This window comes from Giraffa tippelskirchi, chromosome 5 (genome assembly GCF_054371585.1).
Source record: "Giraffa tippelskirchi isolate mGirTip1 chromosome 5, T2T-mGirTip1v1.2.pri, whole genome shotgun sequence".
Taxonomy (NCBI): Eukaryota; Metazoa; Chordata; class Mammalia; order Artiodactyla; family Giraffidae; genus Giraffa; species Giraffa tippelskirchi.
In genome coordinates, this window is record NC_137279.1 from 123,798,584 (window position 1) to 123,821,661 (window position 23,078).

The 23,078-nt window shown below is 34.5% G+C and overlaps 1 protein-coding gene across 4 annotated transcripts in view; it reads left to right on the forward strand.

The window, feature by feature from the left end:
• Nucleotides 1–23,078, forward strand: part of DPYD (dihydropyrimidine dehydrogenase) — a 913,720-nt gene that overhangs the window by 232,164 nt on the left and 658,478 nt on the right. For all 4 annotated transcript variants that reach the window (XR_014054766.1, XR_014054765.1, XM_081493632.1 and 1 more), the window contains exons 5-6: nt 13,049–13,210; nt 22,169–22,365. Coding sequence is in view for 2 of the 4 variants with exons in the window: in XM_081493632.1 (XP_081349758.1) it covers nt 13,049–13,210; nt 22,169–22,365 (359 nt within the window). In the remaining 2 variants the exon portion in view is untranslated. The remainder of the gene's footprint in view (nt 1–13,048; nt 13,211–22,168; nt 22,366–23,078) is intronic.

Genomic DNA, 23,078 nt, shown 5'->3' on the forward strand with positions numbered 1-23,078 from the left:
AAGAGTCAGAACTCTTATTTCGAAGGAGGGCTCAAGAAATCTTCCCACTTACTACGAGAGAAATAATTGATATAGATCGTGAAGTTCTTTTTTTTTTTTTAAATAAATTTATTTATTTTAGTTGGGGGCTAATTACTTTACAATATTGTAGTCGTTTTTGCCATACATTGACATGAATCAGCCATGGGTTTACATGTGTTCCCTATCCTGAACCCCCCCTCCCACCTTCCTTCCCATCCCATCCCTCTGGGTCATCCCATTGCCCCAGCCCTGAGCATTTGTCTCATGCATCGAACATGGAATGGTGTTCTGTTTCACATATGATAATATACATGTTTCAATGCTATTCTCCCAGGACGTCCCACCCTCACCTTCTCCCTCCCTGAATATTTCCCTTTTAAAAAATTTTTCTTGGTGATTTTTTATTTAAGAAATGTTCAATATACTTATTACTTTTTAAGAATTTTATAGCTTCCTAAAATTCTGAAAGAGATGGGAATACCAGACCATCTGACCTGTCTTTTGAGAAACCTGTATGCAGGTCAGGAAGCAACAGTTAGAACTGGACATGGAACAACAGACTGGTTCCAAATAGGAAAAGGAGTACGTCAAAGCTGTATACTGTCACCCTGCTTATTTAACTTATATGCAGAGTACATCATGAGAAATGCTGGGCTGGAAGAAGCACAAGCTGGAATCAAGATTGCCAGGGGAAATATCAATAACCTCAGATATGCAGATGACACCACCCTTATGACAGAAAATGAAGAACTAAAGAGCCTCTTGATGAAAGTGAAAGAGAAGAGTGAAAAGGTTGGCTTAAAGCTCAACGTTCAGAAAACTAAGATCATGGCATCCAGTCCCATTGCTTCATGGCAAATAGATGGGGAAACAGTGGAAATAGTGGCTGAATTTATTTTTCTGGGCTCCAAAATCACTGCAGATGGTGATTGCAGCCATGAAATTAGAGGACGCTTACTCCTTGGAAGGAAGGTTATGACCAATATAGATAGCATATTTAAAAGCAGAGACATTACTTTGCCAACAAAAGTCCATCTAGTCAAGGCTATGGTTTTTCCAGCGGTCATGTATGGATGTGAGAGTTGGATGGTGAAGAAAGGTGAGCACAGAAGAATTGATGCTTTTGAACTGTGATGTTGGAGAAGACTCTTGAGAGTCCCTGGGACTGCAAGGAGATCCAATCATCCATCCTGAAGGAGATCAGTCTTGGGTGTTCATTGGAAGGTCTGATGTTGATGCTGAAACTCTAATACTTTGGCCACCTCATGCAAAGAATTGACTCATTGGGAAAACCCTGATGCTGGGAAGGATTGGGGGCAGGAGGAGAAGGGGACGACAGAGGATGAGATGGTTGGATGGCATCACCGACTCAATGGACGTGAATTTGGGTAAACTCAGGGAGTTGGTGAGGTACAGGGAGGCCTGGCGTACTGTGATTCATGGGGTCGCAAAGAGTCACACAAATGAGCAACTGAACGGAACTGCTTATTTAACTTTTATGCAGAGTACATCATGTGAGATGCCAGCCTGGATGAAGCAGAAGCTGGAATCAAGAATGCCGGGAGAAATATCAATAACCTCAAATATGCAGATGACACCCTGTTATGCCATTCATGGGGTCGCAAAGAGTCAGACACGACTGAGCAACTGAACTGAACTGAACTGAAAGGAGTACTCCCAAGCTCATTCTTTGAGGCTACTATCACCCTGATACCAAAACCAAAGATATCACACACAAAAAGATAATTATAGACCAATATCATTGATGAACATAGACACAAAATATCCTCAACAGAATGCTAACAAAAAGAATTCAGCAACACTTTTAAAGGGTCATACACCATGATCGAGTAGGATTTATCCCAGAGATGCAAGAAATTTTCATTCTATACAAATCAATGTGATACATCATATTAACAAACTGAGAATAAAAACCATATGATTGTCTAAATCAATGCAGAAAAAGCTTTTGACAAAAGTCAACATCCATTTACAATTAAAAATCTCCAGAAATTGCACATAGAGGGAACTTACCTCAACAAAATAAAAGCCATCTATGATAATGCCATAGCAAACAGCATTCTCAATGGTGAATAACTGAAAGCATTTTCTGTAAGATCGGGAACAAGGGAAGCATTTCCACTCTCACCTCTTTTATTGAACATAGTTTTGGAAGTCCTGGCCATGGCCGTCATAAAAGAGAAAGAATTAAAAGAATCCGAAGTAAAAAATAGGTAAAACTGTCACTGTTTGTAAATAACAGAATGACACTATATGTAGAAAACTCTAAACCCTAAAGATGCTACCAGAAAACTACTAGAGCTCATCAGTGAATTTAGTAATGTTTCAGTACACAAAATTAATACACAGAAATCTCTTGCTTTTCTATACACTAACCACAAAAGTTCAGAAAGAAATTAAGGAAATAATATAATTTGCCACTGCAACAAAAAGAATATCTAGTAATAAGCCTACCTAAGGAGTCAAAAGACACGAACTCAGAAACTGTAAGATATTGACGAAAGAAACCAAGGACAACACAAACAGGTGGAGAGATATACCATGCTCTTGGATTGGAGGAATCAATATTGTGAAAATGACTCTACTACCCAAAGCAATCTACAGATTCAGTGCTGCTGCTGCTGAGTCGCGTCAGTCGTGTACGACTCCGTGCGACCCCATAGACGGCAGCCCACCAGGCTCCGCCGTCCCTGGGATTCTCCAGGCAAGAACACTGGAGTGGGTTGCCGTTTCCTTCTCCAGTGCATGAAAGGGAAAAGTGAAAGTGAAGTCGCTCAGTCGTCCGACTCTTAGCGACCCCATGGACTGCAGCCTACCAGGCTCCTCCATCCATGGGATTTTCCAGGCAAGAGTACTGGAGTGGGGTGCCATTGCCTTCTCCGAGATTCAGTGCAGTCCCTATCAAATTACAAAGGGTATTTCTCATAGAATTACAGCAAAAAAAAAAAAATACAATTTGTGTGGAAATACAAAAGACCTCAAGTAGCCAAAACAGTCTTAAGAAAGAAAAACAAAGCTGGAGGAATCAAGCTCCCTGACTTCAGAGTATAAACTACTGTGTCAGTTGCTTAGTTGTGTCTGACTCTCTCCAACTCCATTCACTGTAGCCTGCCAGGCTCCTCTGTGCTTGGGATTTTCTAGGCAAGAATACTGGAATGGGTTGCCATTTCCTCCAGAGGATCTTGTTGACCCAGAGATCGAACCTATGCATCTTGTGTTTCTTGCATTGTCAGTCAGATTCTTTACTGCTGCACCACCTTGGAAGTCCATAGACTGAACTACAAAACTACAGTAATCAAGACAGTATGGTACTGGCACAAAAATAGAAATATATATCTATGGGTCAGGACAGAAAGCCCAAAGAGAAATCCATGTGCCTATGGTCACCTAGGAGGAGACAAAAATATATAATGGAGAAAAGACATTTTCTGTAATAAGTGGTGCTGGGAAAATTGAACAGCTGCATGTGACAGAATGAAACTAAAACCCTCTCTAACACCATACACAAAAATAAACTCAAAATCAATTAAAAACTTAAATGTAAGGCTGGGCACTATAAAACTCTTAGAGGAAACCATAGGCAGAATGCCCTTTGACATGAATTGTGGCAAGATCTTTTGTAACCTATCTCCTAGAATAATGAAAATAAAAACAAAAATAAACAAATGAGATCTAATCTAACTTAAAAGCTTTTGTGCAGCAAAGGAAACCATAAATTAAATGAAAAGACAGCCCTCAGAATGGGAAAAAATATTTGCAAATGAAGCAACTGACAAGGGATTAATCCCCAAAATATACAAACAGCATATGCAGCTCAATATAAAAAACAAAAATAAATAACCCAATCAAAAAAATGGATGGAATACCTAAATAGACATTCTCCAAAAAGACAGACAGATGGACAACAAACACATGAAAAAGTGTTCAACATTGCTAATTATTAGAGAAATGCAAACCAGAACTACAATGATGTATCACCTAACACAGGTCAGAATGACCGTCATCAAAAAAAAAACCAATAACAAATGCTGGAGAACATGCGGTTAAAAGGGAACTGTCTTGCACTGTTGGTGGGAATGTATAAATTGATACAGCCACTATGGAGAAGAGTATGGAGGTTTCTTAAAAAACTAAAAATATAATTACCATATGCCCCAGCAATCCCCCTCCCGGGTAATTCCTAGATAAAACCATAATTACAAAAGATACATGTACCCCAATGTTCATTACAGCACCATTTGCAATAGCCAGGACATGGAAGCAACCTAGATGTCCATTGACAGATGAATGGATTAAGCAGATGTGGTACCTATATACAGTGGAATATTATTCAAACATAAAAAGGAACACAATTGTGCAATTTGCAGAGGTGTGGATGGACATAGAGACTGGTACAGATTGAAGTAAATCAGAATGAAAAAACAAATATCATATAATATCACATATATGGAATCTAGAAAAATGATACAGATAAACTTATTAGCAAAGCAGATATAGAAACACAGAAATAGAGAACTGACACGTGGATACCAGGGAAGGAAAGAGGGTGGGATAAATTGGGAGATTGAGTTGATCTATATATATACTATGTATAGAATAGATAACTAACAAGAACATACTATATAACACAAAGAACTCTACTCAGTGCTCTATGGTGACCTAAATGAGAAGGAAATCCCAAAAAGAGAGGATATGTGTGTATGTATAACTAATTTACTTTGCTATACAGAAGAAACTAACACAATTTGGTAAGGCAATTATATTCCAGTAAAAATTAATTATAACATCCTATAATTTTATTTTGGTATAAGGGTTACACTTGAAGCTGTGAGATTGTTGATGAGTTACTGCTAAGTCGCTTCAGTCGTGTCTGACTCTGTGCGACCCTATAGACGGCAGCCCACCAGGCTCCGCCGCCCCTGGGATTCTCCAGGCAAGAATACTGGAGTGGGTTGCCGTTTCCTTCTCCAGTGCATGAAAGGGAAAAGTGAAAGTGAAGTCGCTCAGTCGTCCGACTCTTAGCAACCCCATGGACTGTAGCCTACCAGGCTCCTCCGTCCATGGGATTTTCCAGGCAAGAGTACTGGAGTGGGGTGCCATTGCCTTCTCCGAGTTACTAGACAGTTTTATTGTCAATGATAGGCTGTGATAGATCAGGTCCTAGTAGTTTGACAGCTGTGGCAAATGGTGAGCTATAAGTGTAATTTAAAATGTTTTGTTTCATTATATTTTATTTGTTGTGATATAAATATACATATATGTATATTTCTCTCCTTCTATCACTATCTTTTGTGCTTGAAATGAATTTGGGGCTCATAAAACAACCAACATCCTTGTGGAAAAATCCTTCAGTGTTTAATTAGATTATGTTCTTTCTACATTTTTTTTCCTCAAATATCCTGACAAGTTATCTGCAATTGACATTGTTTACCATGACACTTTTTTTATATTATAAAAACTTCTAATTATGCAATAGGATATTTTACTCAGTGGGTCAGTCAATACATATTTGTTAATCAATCATGTCAAATGTTCCTGAGGTGACAAGTAAGATGAGGAAAGAATGTTTAAAATGACTTTGAGATTTTTTCTCTAGCAGTGATTTAACTGCTAGTTTAATTGTAGGTGATGAGTTAGAGGATCAGTGGGCTTAAGTAGGAACTAAGGAAGTTTGCTTAGGAATAGAAGATTAATTTTAAGTTAATAACTGTTTAGTATAAACAGTTTTATTTTTACCATCATTAGGTAAAATTATCCAAAACCATAACTAAGTATAATGAAATAAGTCTGTATCTGTTTGCTGCTATACTAAAGCATTTTGTAAGTAAATATAAGGTGATCCCTAAGTATTATTTAATTTTTAGGAAAAATAAATATGAACTTATTAATTAAAATTTTAAGCTGTAAATTTACATCTTTTCCTTTAAATTTGTGTACATTAGAGATGATCTAAATTATCTTTCTTTAGTAGAAAAAAATATTCCAAAAATTTTATTCCCTTCCAGGATACTGATGGCTCAATTAAAAAAGAATTGATAAAGAATATGCCTGCAATGCAGGAGACCTGGGTTCGATCCCTGGGTCAGGGAAATCCCCTGGAGAAGGAAAAGGCAACTCACTCCAGTATTCTTGCCTTGGAAATCCCGTGGACAGAGGAGCCTGGCAGGCTGCAGTCCATGGAGTAGCAAGAGTAGGAAACAACTTAGAGACTAAACCACAGGATATTGTCCAGTTTTGCATCTAATTTAGCAATCTTATTCAAATATCCCTTTGCTAAAAGTTTTTAATTTTCTACAAGAATTATTTTTATTGCCTTCCACAGTGCCTATATAATTTCCAGTCCTGTATATGTACTTTTTAAAAATATAACAGCTTTTTTTGAGATATAACTCATATTCCATACAATTTGCCGATATTCAGTGCATAGTTCAATGATGGCAAATATATTTGCAGAGTTACACTCATTACCATAATCAAATTGAGCATATTTTTATCATCCCCAAATGAAATTGTATACCTATTAGCAGATGTTTTCCATTTCTTCTCAGAGCCCCAGTCATAGACCATTATCAATCTGTCTTCTGTCACTTTATTTTTGCCTATTCTAGATATTTTCTATAAACAGAAACACAGACTATGTAGTCTTTTGTGAATAACTTCTTTCACTTAGCATAGTATTTTTAAAGTCAGCTATGTTGTAGGATTTATCATTACTTCATTACTTTTTATTGCCAAATAACATAATAACATAGATTATATGGATATGTTTTTTAGCCTTACATCAGTTGATGGATAATTGAGTTGTTTTTTTGTTTTAGCCTTAGAAATAATACTGCTGTGAGCAATAGTGTGCAAAGTTTTGCATAGATAATTTTGTAAATGTTCTTGAGTGCACACCAAAGAGTGAAATCCCTGAATCTCATGGTAACTTCACTCTTAAAACTTATGAAGAGCTGTGAAACTAATTTTCAAAGCAGCTACATCATTTTCCAATCCCATCAGTAGTATATGAGGGTTCCCATTTCTTCATATCCTTGCCAACACCTTTTACTGTATGTCTTCTTGATTATAGTCATCCCAGTGTGTGAGGAATGATATGTCTTTGTCATTTTGACTCGCATTTCTCTGATAATATTGAGCATCATTTCGTATGTTTGTTGATCATTTGTATATTTTTGGAGGACTGTTTATACTAATACTTTGCTCACTTTGATTGGGTATTTATTTTTTATTAGTTTTTTAATTTGTTTTTTATCAGTGAGTTGTAGATATTCTTTATGTATTCAAGCTGGAGATTTCTTAACTGGTTTCCTCCTGGGTTGTCTTTTAACTTTTCTGATGGTATTCTTTTAATTTTGATGAAATCCAGTTTATCTTTTATTTGCTGTTGCTTGTGCTTTGCTGTCTTATATAAAAACCATTGTATAACCTAGTCATGAATATTTACTCCTATGTTCTCTTCCAAGAGTTTTATAGGTTTAGCTCTAAAATTTAGATCTATGATCTATTTTTCAGTTCAGTTCAGTTGCTCAGTTGTGTCTGACTCTTTGCGACTCCATGGACTGCAGCACACCTGGCTTCCCTATCCTTCACCAATTCCTGGAGCCTGCTCAAACTCATGTCCATTGAGTTAGTGATGCCATTCAACCATCTCATCCTCTGTCGTCCCCTTCTCCTCCTGCCTTCAATCTTTCCCAGCATCAGGGTCTTTTCCAATGAGTCAGTTAGCATCAGGTGGCCAAAGTATTGGTGTTTCAGTTTCAGAATCAGTCCTTCCAATGAATATTCAGGACTGATTTCCTTTAGGATTGACTGGTTTGATCTATTTGATCTATTATTAATTAACTTTTTTGTATGGTATGAGGTGGAGATTCAGCTTCATTCCTATGCATGTGAAATTTGGCTATTACTGTATCACTTGTTGAAGAGAATGTTCTTTACCTCCTGAATTCTTGGAATCCTTTTAGAGATCAATTGAACATAAATATGAAGGTCTTACTGGATTCTCAATTCATTCCATTGATGTATATTTTTATCATTTTGCCATTACCACTCTATCTTGATTACCATAGCTGTGTAGTAAGTTATGAAATCAGAAAAATGTGATTCTTCTAAATCTGTTCTAATTTTTCAAGGTTGTTTTGGCTATTCTGATTCCCTTGGATATTCATATGAATTTTAGGGTCAGCATGACCATTTTTGCAAAGTAAAAGTCAGCTAGGATATTTAGAGGGATTGCATTGAGTGTATTGCTATCCTGACAATAAACTTTCCAATTTATTATCATGGATGTTTTTTCCATTTTTAAGTCTTAGTTTTTTTCATCAGTGTTTTGTTGTCTACAGAATATAAGTTTTACACTTTTTTAGTTAATATAATTCAAAGTAGTTTTATGCTCTTGTAAATATAAAGATTTTCTTGATTTTATTTTTGGTTTGTTCATTGCTAATATATAGAAATACCAATTAATTTTTATGCATTTATGTTATATCTTTATGGTTGCTGTGTTTCTTGTGTGTGTGTGTTGATAGTGTTAGTCGCTGAGTTGTGTCCAACTCTTTGCAACCCCATGGACTGTAGCCCGCCGAACTCCTCTGTTCATGGAATTCTCCAGGCAAGAATACTGGAGTGGGTTGCCATTCCTTTCTCTAGGGGATCTTCCTGACCCAGGGATCAAACCCAGGTTTCCTGCATTCTAGGCAGCCTTTTACCATCTGGGGCACAAAGGAAGCTTATTAGTGTTCTCCAGAAAAGCAGAATATATCATAGATAGATAGATAGATATACATATAAAATCAGTGTATACATCATCAATGTCCCAGCTCAACCACAAGAGACAAGTTTATCCTTTCTCCACCATTTTTATGCTATTCATGTCCTCAATGAATTTTATGTTGCCTACCCACATTGGGGAGAGCAATCTACTTTACTGAATCCACCAATTCAAATTAATTTCATATAGAAACGCCTTCATATCCACGCCTCAAAGTAATGCTCAATCTAAGCATCCCAAGGCTCAGTCAAATTGATTCATAAAATTAAAGATAACAGTGCTAATAATTTTTAAATTGAATTTATTAGGATTTTCTATGTGAAAGATTATTTTATCATTTGTTGTTGTTGAGTCACTCAGTCATGTCTGACTGTGACCTTATGGACTACAGCACGCCAGACTTTGCTGTCCTTCACCATCTCCCAGAGCTTGCTCAAACTCATGTCCATTGAGTCAGTGATGCCACTCAACCATCTTGTCCTCTATTGTCCTCTTGTCCTCCTGCCTTCAATCTTTCCCAGCATCAGGGTCTTTTCTAATGAGTTGGTTCTTCACATTGCATTAGGTGGTGAAAATATTGGAGCTTCAGCTTCAGCATCAATCCTACTAATGAACATTTAGGATTGATTTCTGTTAGGATTGACTGGTTTGATCTCCTTGCAGTCCAAGGGAATCTTGAGTCTTCTCCAGCACCTCAGTTCAAAAACATTAATTCTTTGGCACTCAGCCTTCTTTACAGTCCAATTCTCACATCCATACATGACTACTGGAAAAACCATAGCTTTGGCTAGACAGACCTTTGTTGGCAAAGTAATGTCTGCTTTTTAATACACTGTGTAGGTTGGTCATAGCTTTTCTTCCAAGGAGCAAGCGTGTTTTAATTTCATGGCTGCAGTCACCATCTGCAGTGATTTTGGAGCCCAAGAAAATAAAATCTGTCATTGTTTCCATTGTTTCTGCATCTAATTGCCATGAAGTGATGGGGCCAGGTGCCATAATCTTTGTTTTTTGAATGTTGAATTTTAAGCCAGCTTTTTCACTCTCCTCTTTCACTTTCATCAAGAGGCTCTTTAGTTCCTCTTCACCTTCTGCCATAAGGGTGATGTCATCTGTATATCTGAGGTTATTGATGTCTCTTCCAGCAATCTTGATCCCAGCTTATGCTTCATCTAGCCTGGAGTTTCACATTACGCATTCATCATAAGTGGAAATAATTTTACTTCTTCCTTTGAAATCTGAACAGCACTTACTTCTCTTGCTTGTCAAATTATCTGGTAAGATTTTCTGTACTGTGCTAATTAGAAACACACCCTTTGTTCCTGATCTTTGGGAGGAAGCATTCAGTTTTCAGCATAAAATAAGATGTTAGCTGTTGGATTTACATAGAGGTCCTTTATCAGAGAATAAGTTGATTTGTGTTTGTGGTTTGTTGTGAATTTTTACCATGAGTTGTGTTGGAGTTTGTCAAATGCTTTTCTGCATCTTTTGAGATGTTTGTGTGATTTTTATTCTTTATTCTATTGATAGAGTGTATTTGGCATAATAAACCAATCTTGCATTTCTGGGTTAAATTATATATGTATACTTTGAAAGTATTTATTAAGAATTGATATAAATATTTGAATATTTTATAGAATTCATCTTTTAAACCAAATCATCTTCAAATGCTCTTTTAATAAACTTTGCTATTTAATCAGTTTTTATTTATTAATGTATGATGTAATATCTTTGGCTTTTTTTTTGTACATGCTCTTTCTATATGTTTAAGAGAGTCCAATGTTAATTTTTGAAAATCAGACTTTGTCAGTTTAATGCTTTATTATTGGTCCTTATTAGTGATACTAACATACTGTCACAAAGATATTGGTAAATGTGACCAAATTTAGAGAAATAAGCAGATCTTAATCTTTTGAATTAAGAGTAAAAGGCATACCTCATAATTTTAAAATGGACTAATGAAAGGATCAGAACTAAAGAAACTATATAAACAAAAATCATCTCATGAAGTATAAAGAATAATCTAATGAGCTTGCTGTCTACCTTCCTAATTATAATGAAAAGAGCTTTGTGTTTCTTTTACATTGTGATATGTGCTATAACTGAATAATAATATTGTAACTAAATTTTATAATCTATTGAGTAATGAACAGTAGGCTTTCATATGACAGTATACCTTAGACCTTAAGAGTATGTAGCCACAATATGGCTTTGGATTCTTATTCTGCCACTTATATACTGTATGGTCCCTTGGCAAATTATTTACCCTTTACACCTCACTTTCCTTATTTATAACTTGCATCTCATAACACATTTCTACTAGGTGTTCAGAAAATGTGTATTGAAGAGGCATTTACATATGTTAGATGTTACTGTTGGTTGCTAGACACTGAATAAGAGAAATATTGTTAATCCACCATGGATGCTGTTAAAACCATGCATTTAGATCTATTTTTAAACGTTTCATTCAGTTATGGAATATATCAGTTTGATTCTTTTTCAACTAATTATAATATTATGATTGTATTTTTATTGTTTCATGTATTTTATGTGTCTTTTTGCCTGAATTTTTATTAAAATTATATTAAAGGTTTTATCTGCTAACATTACTTTCTGTATCACCTGTGGGTCTGCTTCATTAATTTATTTTTTATCTGGTTATCAAGGATTTAATTCTACTTTTTTCTCATGCCTAGAAATATTTTCTTGAGTGCTAGATATATTAAATAAGATTATTTATGTTAAAAACTTAAATAAAGACCTGATAAAGTGTCAGAAATGTAGTACAGAGTCAATAAATAGTAAAGATTATTGCTGTTCTTTATTATCATCAATATTTTATCTAGGAATTTGTATTTATGATTAAAGTTAGCTATGGAAGTAATGTATGTTTTCAAAGACTTTCAAATGTACTTTAAATAAAAGCTGAAAAATATAAATGCATCTGTTTCATATTGTTAAGTACATTCTTTCTTATCTTCTTTTAAAATGTATTTTACTTTTATATGTGAAAATGGACAAAGAATTTTATTACAGTTTCACCTATTATTAATATATAAAATTGTATAGCACATTTATTACAATTAATGAAACATTATTAATGTGTTATTGGTGGTGGTTTTGTCGCTAAGTCATGTTCCACTCTTGCGATCCCATGATCTGTAGCCTGCTAGGCTCCTCTGTCCATGGGATGTCCCAGGCAAGAATACTGGAGTGGGTTGCCATTTCCTTCTCCAGAGGATCTTCCTGACCCAGGAATCAAACCCGGGTCTCTTGCATTGCAGGCAGATTCTTGACCGACTGAGCTATGAGGGAAGCCCAATATGTTATTAACTAAAGTTTATATTTTCTTCAGATTTCCTTTGTTTTTACTTCATGTCCCTTTTCTGATCCAGGATCTTCTCTAAAATAACAGATTACATTCAGATGTCACATCTCCTTGGGGATCTTTTGACTGTTACATTTTCTCAAAATTATCCTTATTTTTGAAAAAATACTTAACAGCTTTGAGAAATACTAGTCAGATTCAATTTTAAATTTTCATTAAAGGAAAACATATTTCTGAAATAATCAACATGTTGTTCATTATTCAGTAAATGATGATGTATTTGTATAATTTATGAACAAGTAAGGTTCCAAAAATTCTTAATGAAACGCAAAAGATTCTGAACTAGTCTATAACAGTCAAATGTGTGGAAGGGAGTGATGAGGGATGAACTTAACAGTCTAGTCTTATATAATGAGTTTCATCTGCATATTTGGTTAATAGGTTGTTATTGAAGGATGATACTCAACACAAGAGTGTCACAATATATAGTATCCATGGACAAACCAGATGAATTGAATGGAAAGAGAGCCTTGGCCACCCTTAATATAGTTATATGGAGTATATCCTGAATTACCTGAGCATAATTTTTTTTTATTTAGTGTTAAGGTTTAGGTTTTAAGCCTGTTCAAGCAATCTACTTAACTAACTTTTGTTAAAACTGAAAAGAAATATTTGTAGCAGGATAGAATTAGATGGTTTATTTTAAATGTCAGTTTACCAAATTTCATTATTCATTATTAATATATATGTATTGAATATGTGTATATTTGACTATGCTAACTTGATAGCTTCTGATGCTAAAGACTATTATAACCTCTGCATCTTATACACTGATCTAATAGAAAAAAGCTGTCATAATTTGAATGTTAAGAGGTTCATTGTTACATAAGAACATTTTATTTTTGCAGAACTATTATGGAGCTGCTAAGATGATTTTTTCTGACAACCCACTTGGTCTGACCTGTGGAATGGTATGCCCCACCTCTGATCTTTGTGTAGGTGGATGTAATTTGTATGCCACTGAAGAGGGACCAATTAATATTGGTGGATTGCAGCAATACGCTACTGAGGTATGTAAGATATACAATTGTTTTTTCTATCCCTGAAGCACAAAAATCTTAAAATAACTTTAATCCTTGAAGCTTTGTTGATATCCAACATTTTTAGTGTGATATACAGCTACAGTTTAAGTATTTTGTGCCATAAACAATGTTTTTATTCAACGACTTGGCTTCAAAAATGAAATTTCTAAAACCGTATGTCAAATTAATTGTAATCTCAGAAGGTTATTAAAATACTTTCACTGAAAGATATATAAATTGGAGTATCTGAAAATAGAATTTATTCATTAACTTTACATTGGAGTGTGGCTAGGGGGTCCCATTTTGGAAAAAAAACAAAAAACAAAAAACTATCTTACTTAACTGGTTCTTTTTCCTGAAACCATCTTTAATCTTCACAGCTTGAAAGAATACATCAGCATTCTTCTGTAATATTTTTTTGAGTAATAGAGGTCATAGAATTATCAAAAGCCCTCAAATTGAATAATATTTTTTAACGTTAGATTTTGTGAACCTATGGATTGAAACCAGGTTTGTTTTTTGGGTGCAAATTTATAATGAAATAACATGAAAACATTTTGTCATTATTTTTCTTATAAATTTGGGCCATGTCTTTCTTTTTTAATGAATCCTTTTTAAATGACTGAAACTCTGGGACATCTTATTCTCTCTGGGGCCTCCTTTTTGGAGTCAACTACGAGATCAGTTCCTATGTATCATTTAAATGATCAGCTTATATGGAGGTTACAGTAGAATTTTGTAATCCCTGGGGTCTGTTTGGCTAGAAGACGAAATTAAATAACCTGTCAGCACTAGATTTTTAATTAATGACTTCTCTGTCTGATGTTGTCAACTCAAACACAACATATTTTTTCTTTTTAAGACCCTTCTCATAATATCCCTCAAGCTTAAATCTTACTTTGCTTTTAGTAATAAATCAGGTGTTTATACCCTTCCTGCTTTCTGACAGGTTAATTCTAAGGAAGGGCTCCTGGGAGTGAGAAAATAGAAACAATTTGAGGTTGTGAGTTGTTGCAATAAATTCTTGGATTTAATTTCTTTTCCTACCAAATTCAAAATTGCATTAGTTTACCTGACCAGTGCAAGGTGTGATCTTTACAACCTGAGACAATCCCTAGTTGATGGAGAAGATTCACTTGAATTCTTCCACATTTTTCTTTGGGGACTCATTGTCTCTTCATTAACACAGGGCAGGCTTGCAAGGATGTAGTAAGTAAAAGGTCACACAGTATCTATATACACTAACAGGGCATTTCAAAGCAAAATTGGTTAAAATAATGTTATTTGTCTGTGGTTTGGACTAGAGAGGGAGAGAGGCAGGAGAGGGGAGAAGGGGAAAAGAGAGAGAGGAAACAGTGAAGCAGGGGTGGGGAGAGTGGAGAGAAAGGGAAACACCATTCCTCTGAGAACTCTGTTTGTTTTAATGAGGTTGTACCACTGCTTTCCAAAGCAAAGTCTATTTATTTCAGACATAGCATAGATTAGGATGGCATTAGATGCAATTTAAGAGACTCATGGAATTTAAATAGGAATGTATCTTCTTATTACATTCCATTTATGCTTCTTATTACTGTAGCTTCAAATATATCTATCAAATTATAAATAAAAATCTCCCCAGTGGAACTACATAGGAAGGCTTTTCATTTTTTTTTTTTAAGTTGACCACTTAGGGAAATTTATTTTAGAGAGTTCTGTCAAAGGGTTGTTTACTTAAATTTACCCAACTGTCAAAGCTGTTGTGAAGGTAAGCAGTAACAGATTCACAGATATAGGAAACAAACTTGTGATTACCAAAAGGGAGAGGAAATGGGTGTAACAAATTGGGGATATGGGGTTAGCAGATACAAACTGTTATGTATAAAATAGAGAAGCCAAAAGGATATACTATATAGCACAGGAAATTATTATTTTATAATAACCTAAAGTGGAGTATAATCTGCAAAAATACTGAATCACTATGCTGTATCCTGAAACTAGGGCTTCCTAGATGACGCAGTGGTAAAGAATCTGCCTGCCAATGCAGGAGACAGAAGAGATGCTAGTTTGATCCCTGGGTCAGGAAGATCCCTGGAGTAGGAAATGGCAACCCATTCCAGAATTCTTGTCTGGGAAATCCCATGGGCAGAGGAGCCTGGAGTGCTAGAGTCAGTGGGTTCCAGAAGAGTTGGACATGACTGAGCGCGTACACACACACATAACCTGAAACTAACACTAAATCAACTCAATGAAAATAATAAGCATAATGCAATGAATTAATTGACTGCCACTGTAAAGAGAGTATAACTTTTAAAAATAATTCTAAAATAAAAATATTAAATAATGTTATAAATAATAGTACACAAATGCCATTACTCTTCCAAACTACTAAACTATTGATAGGCGTACTTAAGTAAAAGCTGAACATGATGCAAATAATTTGATGTTTTAGTTTGTTTGATAAAATAATGATTGATTTTTTACTTTTAAAGAATTATAAATCTATTTTTCAACCAAATTAAGCAAAGTTTAGGAGAGCAGAGTAAAATAGCATGGTATTTTTCAAAAATGTTTTTCCTATAATTTATATGTGTATATATTCCTATAATATATATGTGATTTTTGAAATATCAACTCCATAGTCTACCTTTATTATTTAAATCCATACCTTAGATTATATCTTTCCATTTAAACATGGGCGTATAATTTTGAGGGACTGTAATAGAAAAAGAATAAATCATATAAAGGATAGCACGAGGAGGATCAGGAGACCAGCTACTTTAGCTACTTTTGTTTTGTCCTGCATTATCAATCCTATGCTGTCCCCGCATCTGCAGTGACTTTGCTTCATACACTTTTGCATACATGTGAGACAGACAGGCTACAGAGTGATTCCAAATCTCTCTAGGGGGCAGTTTTTTCTTAGTTCAGTTAAATATAACAATAGTGCTTCAAATAAATAATTTAGAAATAATAGCTTGCTGTGGATTTTCTTATCAATTTCATCAGGGTCTTAAAATTTCTCTACATAGATATAATACTTGAAAATTTATTTTAAAATGTGTTTGATCATAGTTGACTTCTTAAGAAATCATATATTTATCACATTTAATTAACCAACTAGACTCTCATTGCCTCTCAAATTTAACTAATGAATTGTTGCAAAAGGATAATGAAGAATGCATCTTTCTACTCATTTCCCAAAGTTTGAAAAATAACTATAAATAGAGAATTAACTGCATGTCAAATCACTTCCTTTCCACTGATGTTAAAGAGTTTTAGAAACAATTTAGGAAAATTAAAATTCCAAGGTTCTAAAGTTTGACTTTAAATGTTAAAATGAATGAGGCTCAGAGTATTAGTACTTAAGGTTGCTGCCTTAATTATGAATTTTTAGAAATACATTAGATTATGAAATTGGTATCAGAAAACAGTACTTGTTTTTCACAGTAAATGTTCTATGGGATTATATTAATACCCATTAAACATACTGTTTTGCATAGCATATGCTCCTTGCACTGTACTTTGAATTTATTTTTTATACTTTTGGTTAAGAACAGAACTGAGTTACTCTTTAGATTTTTCTTTAACTATATTTTTCAGGTCTTTTATATCAGCTCTCATTTGAAATACTCTATTTTTGTCCCATCATCATATGCTATTTGTACACCATCATTTGCTATTTGTATTTATTTCTATATTTTATTGAATAGGCATAGTTCAAATCAAATTGTCCAGTGCTTATAACATAATAAAAAATACAGTGATACAGTTCAAACAATCAGGTATTATGAGGCTACATTAAGATGCTATATTAAGTAAACTAGTAAAATTATTTGAATGACATCAGCATTTTTTTTTAAATGCTGCAGTCAATAGTTTAAAGAATTGTGAGTGAAGAAGGAACATGATTACTTGAGTTAGTGATTATTTTAATAGGACAAATATTCCTACAGTATCTTCAGCTTGAACATGGAGTCACTAAGAGCTTTAAACTTTTGATTTCTACAGTTATATTGGCAGAGGATATAGAGACACATGTACACTAATAAATGATAGAATATTATGTCTTTTTTCAAATAATGTATTTTTGTGATGCCTCTTCCCATCTATCAAATAGATAAATATAGAAGAAGAAAACATTAGGTGTAGTCTTCATATTAAAACCAATTATTGCAAAAAAGTGCATAAACTGAAATGTGAGATTAGGTATACTCTATGTCTTATGTCAGTTGCTTTGTAAGTTAATCATGCAAAAGACTGGAAGAGTGAATGAGAACACTGTTAACAATTAATGCAGTGCAGCAGAAGCAAACCAGCACTATCCCAAGAAAACTGGCTTATATGAACACCAAGTGTATTATTACACTCCCAGTAGGTAAGGATTTAATTAATCAAACAAACACTGATTGAGCATTGATTAGAATTAAGCGTTGTTGTAGGCTGCTTCTACATACTACATGTCCTGAAATTCCGTGGTGACTTGATAAGGCATATGCATTTACATTAACATCTTTAGACTAATAATCCAATCTCCATTAATATTCCTTGTTTTGTTCCGGAGGTGAGTAGACCTTAGTACAAAAAAACGGGATCAGATGGAGGAAAATGTAGAGTCATAATACTGTATACTTGCCTAGTGCCTCAATGCTGTTTTGTAGTATCTCATCTTAAAATATTGATAACCATTAAGATGTGTAAACTTGCTAATATTTTCCCCATTTGGGGCTTAAGGAAATGAAGGATCAAAATGCTTCTAAAATGATAGTTAATTAGACAATTCCTTTAGCCCTGGACAATGTTATATACTGTACTTAGAACTTGACTGATACTCAAAATAACCCTCTAGATAAATGTTATCATCCAAATTTGATGTATGAGTAACAAGAGGCTCACACAAGTTCGCATGTAATAAAGGGCAGATAAAGAGTACAAAGCCTCAAATTCCTTTTATTTCACAAACCCTCACTTGCCCCACCTAATATTAGGTCATTATTACAAAGTCAATCTAAACTTGAATTTTCTCGCTGCAAGCTCCCAGTGTTACACCTTGTTGTCTCAACCACAAATACCTCAGCTACTTGTTGCTATTGTTAGTTGCTAAGTCATGTCTGACTCTTTTGTGACACCACTGACTCAATCTTCACAATAAATTGTTGAAATAATTATTACTCTCTGAATTTTAGAGCTGACATTTAGAGAAGTGAAATCTTCTTCTCTACAATAACATGTGTCATTTTTTTTAAGATTTAGTTAAGGTGTTATTTTTCCTCCCTTCTGGGATAAGTTTTCTTTCTCACTGATTCCAAGAGCACCATGTATAAAAATGAACCCTACACATTGGCAGATTGCATTGTAATAATTTTTCTGTGTTTAAGACATATGATTCTTCTGTTACCCAGGGAACTACTTACTGGAAATTCTATGTTTGTCTTACTCATACTTGTGTCTACTGCACAGAGGGCACATAAACATATTTGCTAAATTAAGGTGGAAATTGAATAGTACAGAACATTCTGATTTCACATTATATAATATTTTTACCATGCCAGATGTGTATTACAACGACTCTTTTAATAATAAGATAATAAGCAAGCAACATTTAAAAAAAATCACTAAATGCATTGATGATTAACTAAAAATGTGCCATAGTATGAAGTTTTCCTTATTTCTGATATGTTTGAAATACACTTCCCACTTTTAGTGTCCCTTGTTTAATTGTTGTGGAGAAACTGTCAGGTAGCCTGAGAATATTTCTTTTCAAGGCATGAGTGCAGGGGATAGTATGTACTCAATGTTTCTTTTGACTTCTTTCACAAAAGGAAGCACGTTATCAGGAAAATTACATAGAAGCGTCTCCTAGAAGCCATGTAATTTGAAGTAACGTACTTTTGGATGCACAAATAACAATCTCTCTCCATTCAGGCATTCAAAAGGTAACCAGACTGGCATATTGCTAATTAAATAACTCAAAGAAATTGAAACCAGTGAAGTGAAAACCAGTGTATTATTTCTGTTAAGATTTCTCTTAGAACTACACTGATGAAATAATACCCCTTTTGAAATGACTAGAAATTATGTTTTATTATATAATAAAATCAAGTTAAAATACTTGCAAAAATATAACACTCTTATGGGATGTGTAGGATACAGCTAACCTTTTACCATATATCCTTCAACTGGTGGAGATATTCTGAAATTTCCAAAAATATTTTATTTGTCATGATTTCCCTATGGTTTACATTTGCTATTTCTTGGTTACTAAGAACAATTAGAACAATTGGGGAAGAATTATAGCTACCAAATATTTCTGTTTGTTTTCATTGTGTATCATTTTAGAAAGTAAGAAAGATTAAAATGAGAAAAACTTACTCTCAAATTAGAGTTGGTGGATATCTTTGCATTTACCATGTTATGTCCTTTTCCATTTAGAGAGTACTATATAATTATTAGAAATTTATACTCTTTCTGTCTCCTTAATGTGAGGAGGCTTGGAGGAAAAAATCACCCCCAAGTGAAATACTGGCATCTCTCTGTCTCAGTTTTTAAAATCAGGATAATTTCTCCCTTGCCTCAAAATGTGAAAATTATAGGGGAAATAATAATAGAATCAATATGAAGTGATGAAAGGAATGCCCTTTCCAGATGGGTGAAAATTTAGAAATCACAGGACGATTATGCAAGGAGATCTATTTTAAATACTCCTCAAGAAGATTATTCACAAATAACAGATAGGTAACCATCCTTTTGTTTCACTGAGAAAGAACTATGTGTGGTACTCATTTATTGAAGCCTATCACTGGAGTTCAGAGCACAGGAATTTTGAAATTAATCAGAATCTTGTTGGATGCCTACTATGTGTTATAACTCCACCATGCCCTGACATTCACTACAGATGGGAGGAAAAACACTCAGATTAGCTTTGCACGTATTAACTCATTCAATCCTCATAGCAGTCTTAAGAGATGGATATTACTGATCCCAATTTACAGTTTGAGGAGACTCATGCATGGAGATATTAAAGTCTTTGTTCAACGACTTTACCGTGAGAATGATAGAGGTCAAGACTCAACCCCCAAGAGTGTAATTTTAAAGCCAGACCTCTAAACATATTGCCCTCTGAGATGAAGTTTACAAAGTTTTATTTGAATACTCATTTTATCAGAAAAAAACTACTGCTATCAAACTAAGGGAAGAGGAGGAATCAGGTGCAATAATAAGTGGAAAAATAACAAAACACTGGCCCATCTTCCGTTTATGAGTCCATTTTTGCTCACCTGTTCAACTTACTGTTAAAGACATTTATTTTGGTTTTGATTTTAAATTTGAATTTCTTCTTTTTAAAAGTTTTTTTTTAAGCAAATTTAAGTTTCCTGGTGAAGTCACATTCTTATAAATTTTTTGAACATGTCATTGTAGTTTTTCTTTATAAAGTCCATTTTTTATAATACCATGTACTGAATTATGTATTCATATCTATTTTCTAAGTTACTGGCAGTTCTTCGTTAATGACAGACCTGGGATTTTTGATCAGAAGCCAGGCCTTGTATATGAAAATTTGTAGACATTGTGATTGACTTATTTACCACAGAAGGTTCACCATTTCATTTGGTTAGGTAGACAGGAGTGAGATCATATCACCTTTATCTAAATCAGGAGCTGAGCTGACTCAGGCTGGGTTGCATGTCTACCTCTGGTCTGCTCCACTTGCAGAGTATAACCCTCCATAAGTTTCAGCTGTCTGCTAAGATGTTGACTAGGACCTTCTCTTCTTTAGCTACTCCTGTACTCTAGTTGTTTCATTTGGTCCATCAGAGTGCAGAAGGCTCCCTTCTGCTTTATGTGCATGCCCAGTTGCTTTAGTCGTGTCTGACTCTTTGTGACCCTGCAGGCTTCTCTGTCCATGGGATTCTCCAGGCAAAGATACTGGAGTGGACTGCCATGCCCTCCTTGGGATCTTCCCAACACAGGGATCAAACCCATGTCTCCAGGGCCTTCTGCATTGGCAGGCAGATTCTTTACCACTGAGCCAGCTGGGAAGTCCCCCTTCTGCTTTATAGAGACTTTTTTTAAAATTGTTGTTTATATTCTTAGTCTTTGTCTTATGAAGTGTAAGAATTAAGCTTTTCTATACTTTCTTCTGCTTCTGGTTTCTAGCCTCTTACATTCCCCAAACGCTGTGTCGCTCTAGTCCTAGAAGATTACCTAAGATCTCTCTTGCTCTTTCTTCTGAGCCTTGGTCTTGTATCTACAAGATTCCTCATTTTGCTAAGAAGTCACCAATTCCCTCAGGATAAAAGTAACTCCTATACTATCATCTCACTTCTCTGATGTTCTCTTTTTTCCTGAGATCATGGCTTCTCTAGTCAGGATTACTTCAGAGGCTATCCAGTGCTTCCAACATATTTTGGAAAAGTTATCCTTTCAAAACTAGTCTGTCATAACCAGAAACAGATGCCATAAATTATTTACTGAATGTCTACATGCCAGGATAGTGCTCACCCCTGGTTATACATGGTAACATGTGTCTAAAATATTTAAAACAGTTAATAAGTTATATGTGTGCATTTTTATATCTGACCTATTCTCTGACTCAAGAACTAATGTTCTGCTGACTAACATCGAAGCGTGACACATACGGTAAATGATTTAGTAGCATACAAAATGTGATTCAGGAGCTCAGAGGAGAAATGCTTAAGTTGGCCCAGATAGTGGAGTAGGAAAAGTAAGTCAGGAATGCTTCCCAGAAGAAGTGTAACCTTAGGCAGGAATTTCAAAGATTGAGAAAGAGTTAGTCAAGCAGAAATTGTCATCGACTGGACCCAATATGACTTCTAAATATCCTATGTTAGTATTTAAAATATATTTATTTCTATTAAAAGCATAAGTTGATTTTAAACATTAAAAATACATTTGAGGCTGTAAAAGCTATCTTAAAAATTTTAACCATGCCAATTGATTTCTCCATAGGTGTTCAAAGCAATGAATATCCCACAAATCAGGAATCCTTCTCTGCCTCCCCCAGAAAAAATGCCTGAAGCCTATTCTGCAAAGATTGCTCTTTTGGGTGCTGGGCCTGCAAGTATAAGTTGTGCTTCTTTCTTGGCTCGATTAGGCTACAATGACATCACTATATTTGAAAAACAAGAATACGTTGGTGGTTTAAGGTAATTCCTACCTTTATTTCACATTCATAGTGTTAAAAATAATGGGATAAAACAATTACGAATATTGTTGGTTTGTAATCATATAGGAACTTCAGGTTCACAGATGGTATTTTAAGTGTTCTTTTTCCAAATGCTCAAATTTTGATTTCATTATTCACTTTAAATTTGCTGTTGGCTTTAAATAATATTTATTTTAAAATTTCTCTGTATAGTTCTGTGAATTTAAGAAAAATCACAGCAAAATATTTTATGAATAGAGGAACTAATCATATGAAAGCTTATTTCATCCCTGTGAATCTTTCCTTTAATGGAGATATATGTGAGTTACGCAAATTAGAGATGGGGAAACCTACCTCCACAGAATATTGGATGATTCATTTCAGTGTGTATGTAGATGTGTTGTCTTGGTCATGTATTTTCATTCTCCAATCTCTTAAGTTTTGCATTTGATTACAATTAAGTTAGAGACTACTAAAAATGTTCTATTTTAATGTACATTTATGCAGTGATTTATCTCATAAGTACCATATTACTATTTGCTATTAAGCAACATCATTGTTGTAAACCAGGATTCATCACATAAATGTTTATTCCCTTGAAGATCCACACACTAGTATGGAAAATATTCACTGTATATAAGTGATTTTCAGATATTCATATCAGGCTTGGACAATGGATGGAGTTTACTTTATTTAAGATAAATAGACTCTGTA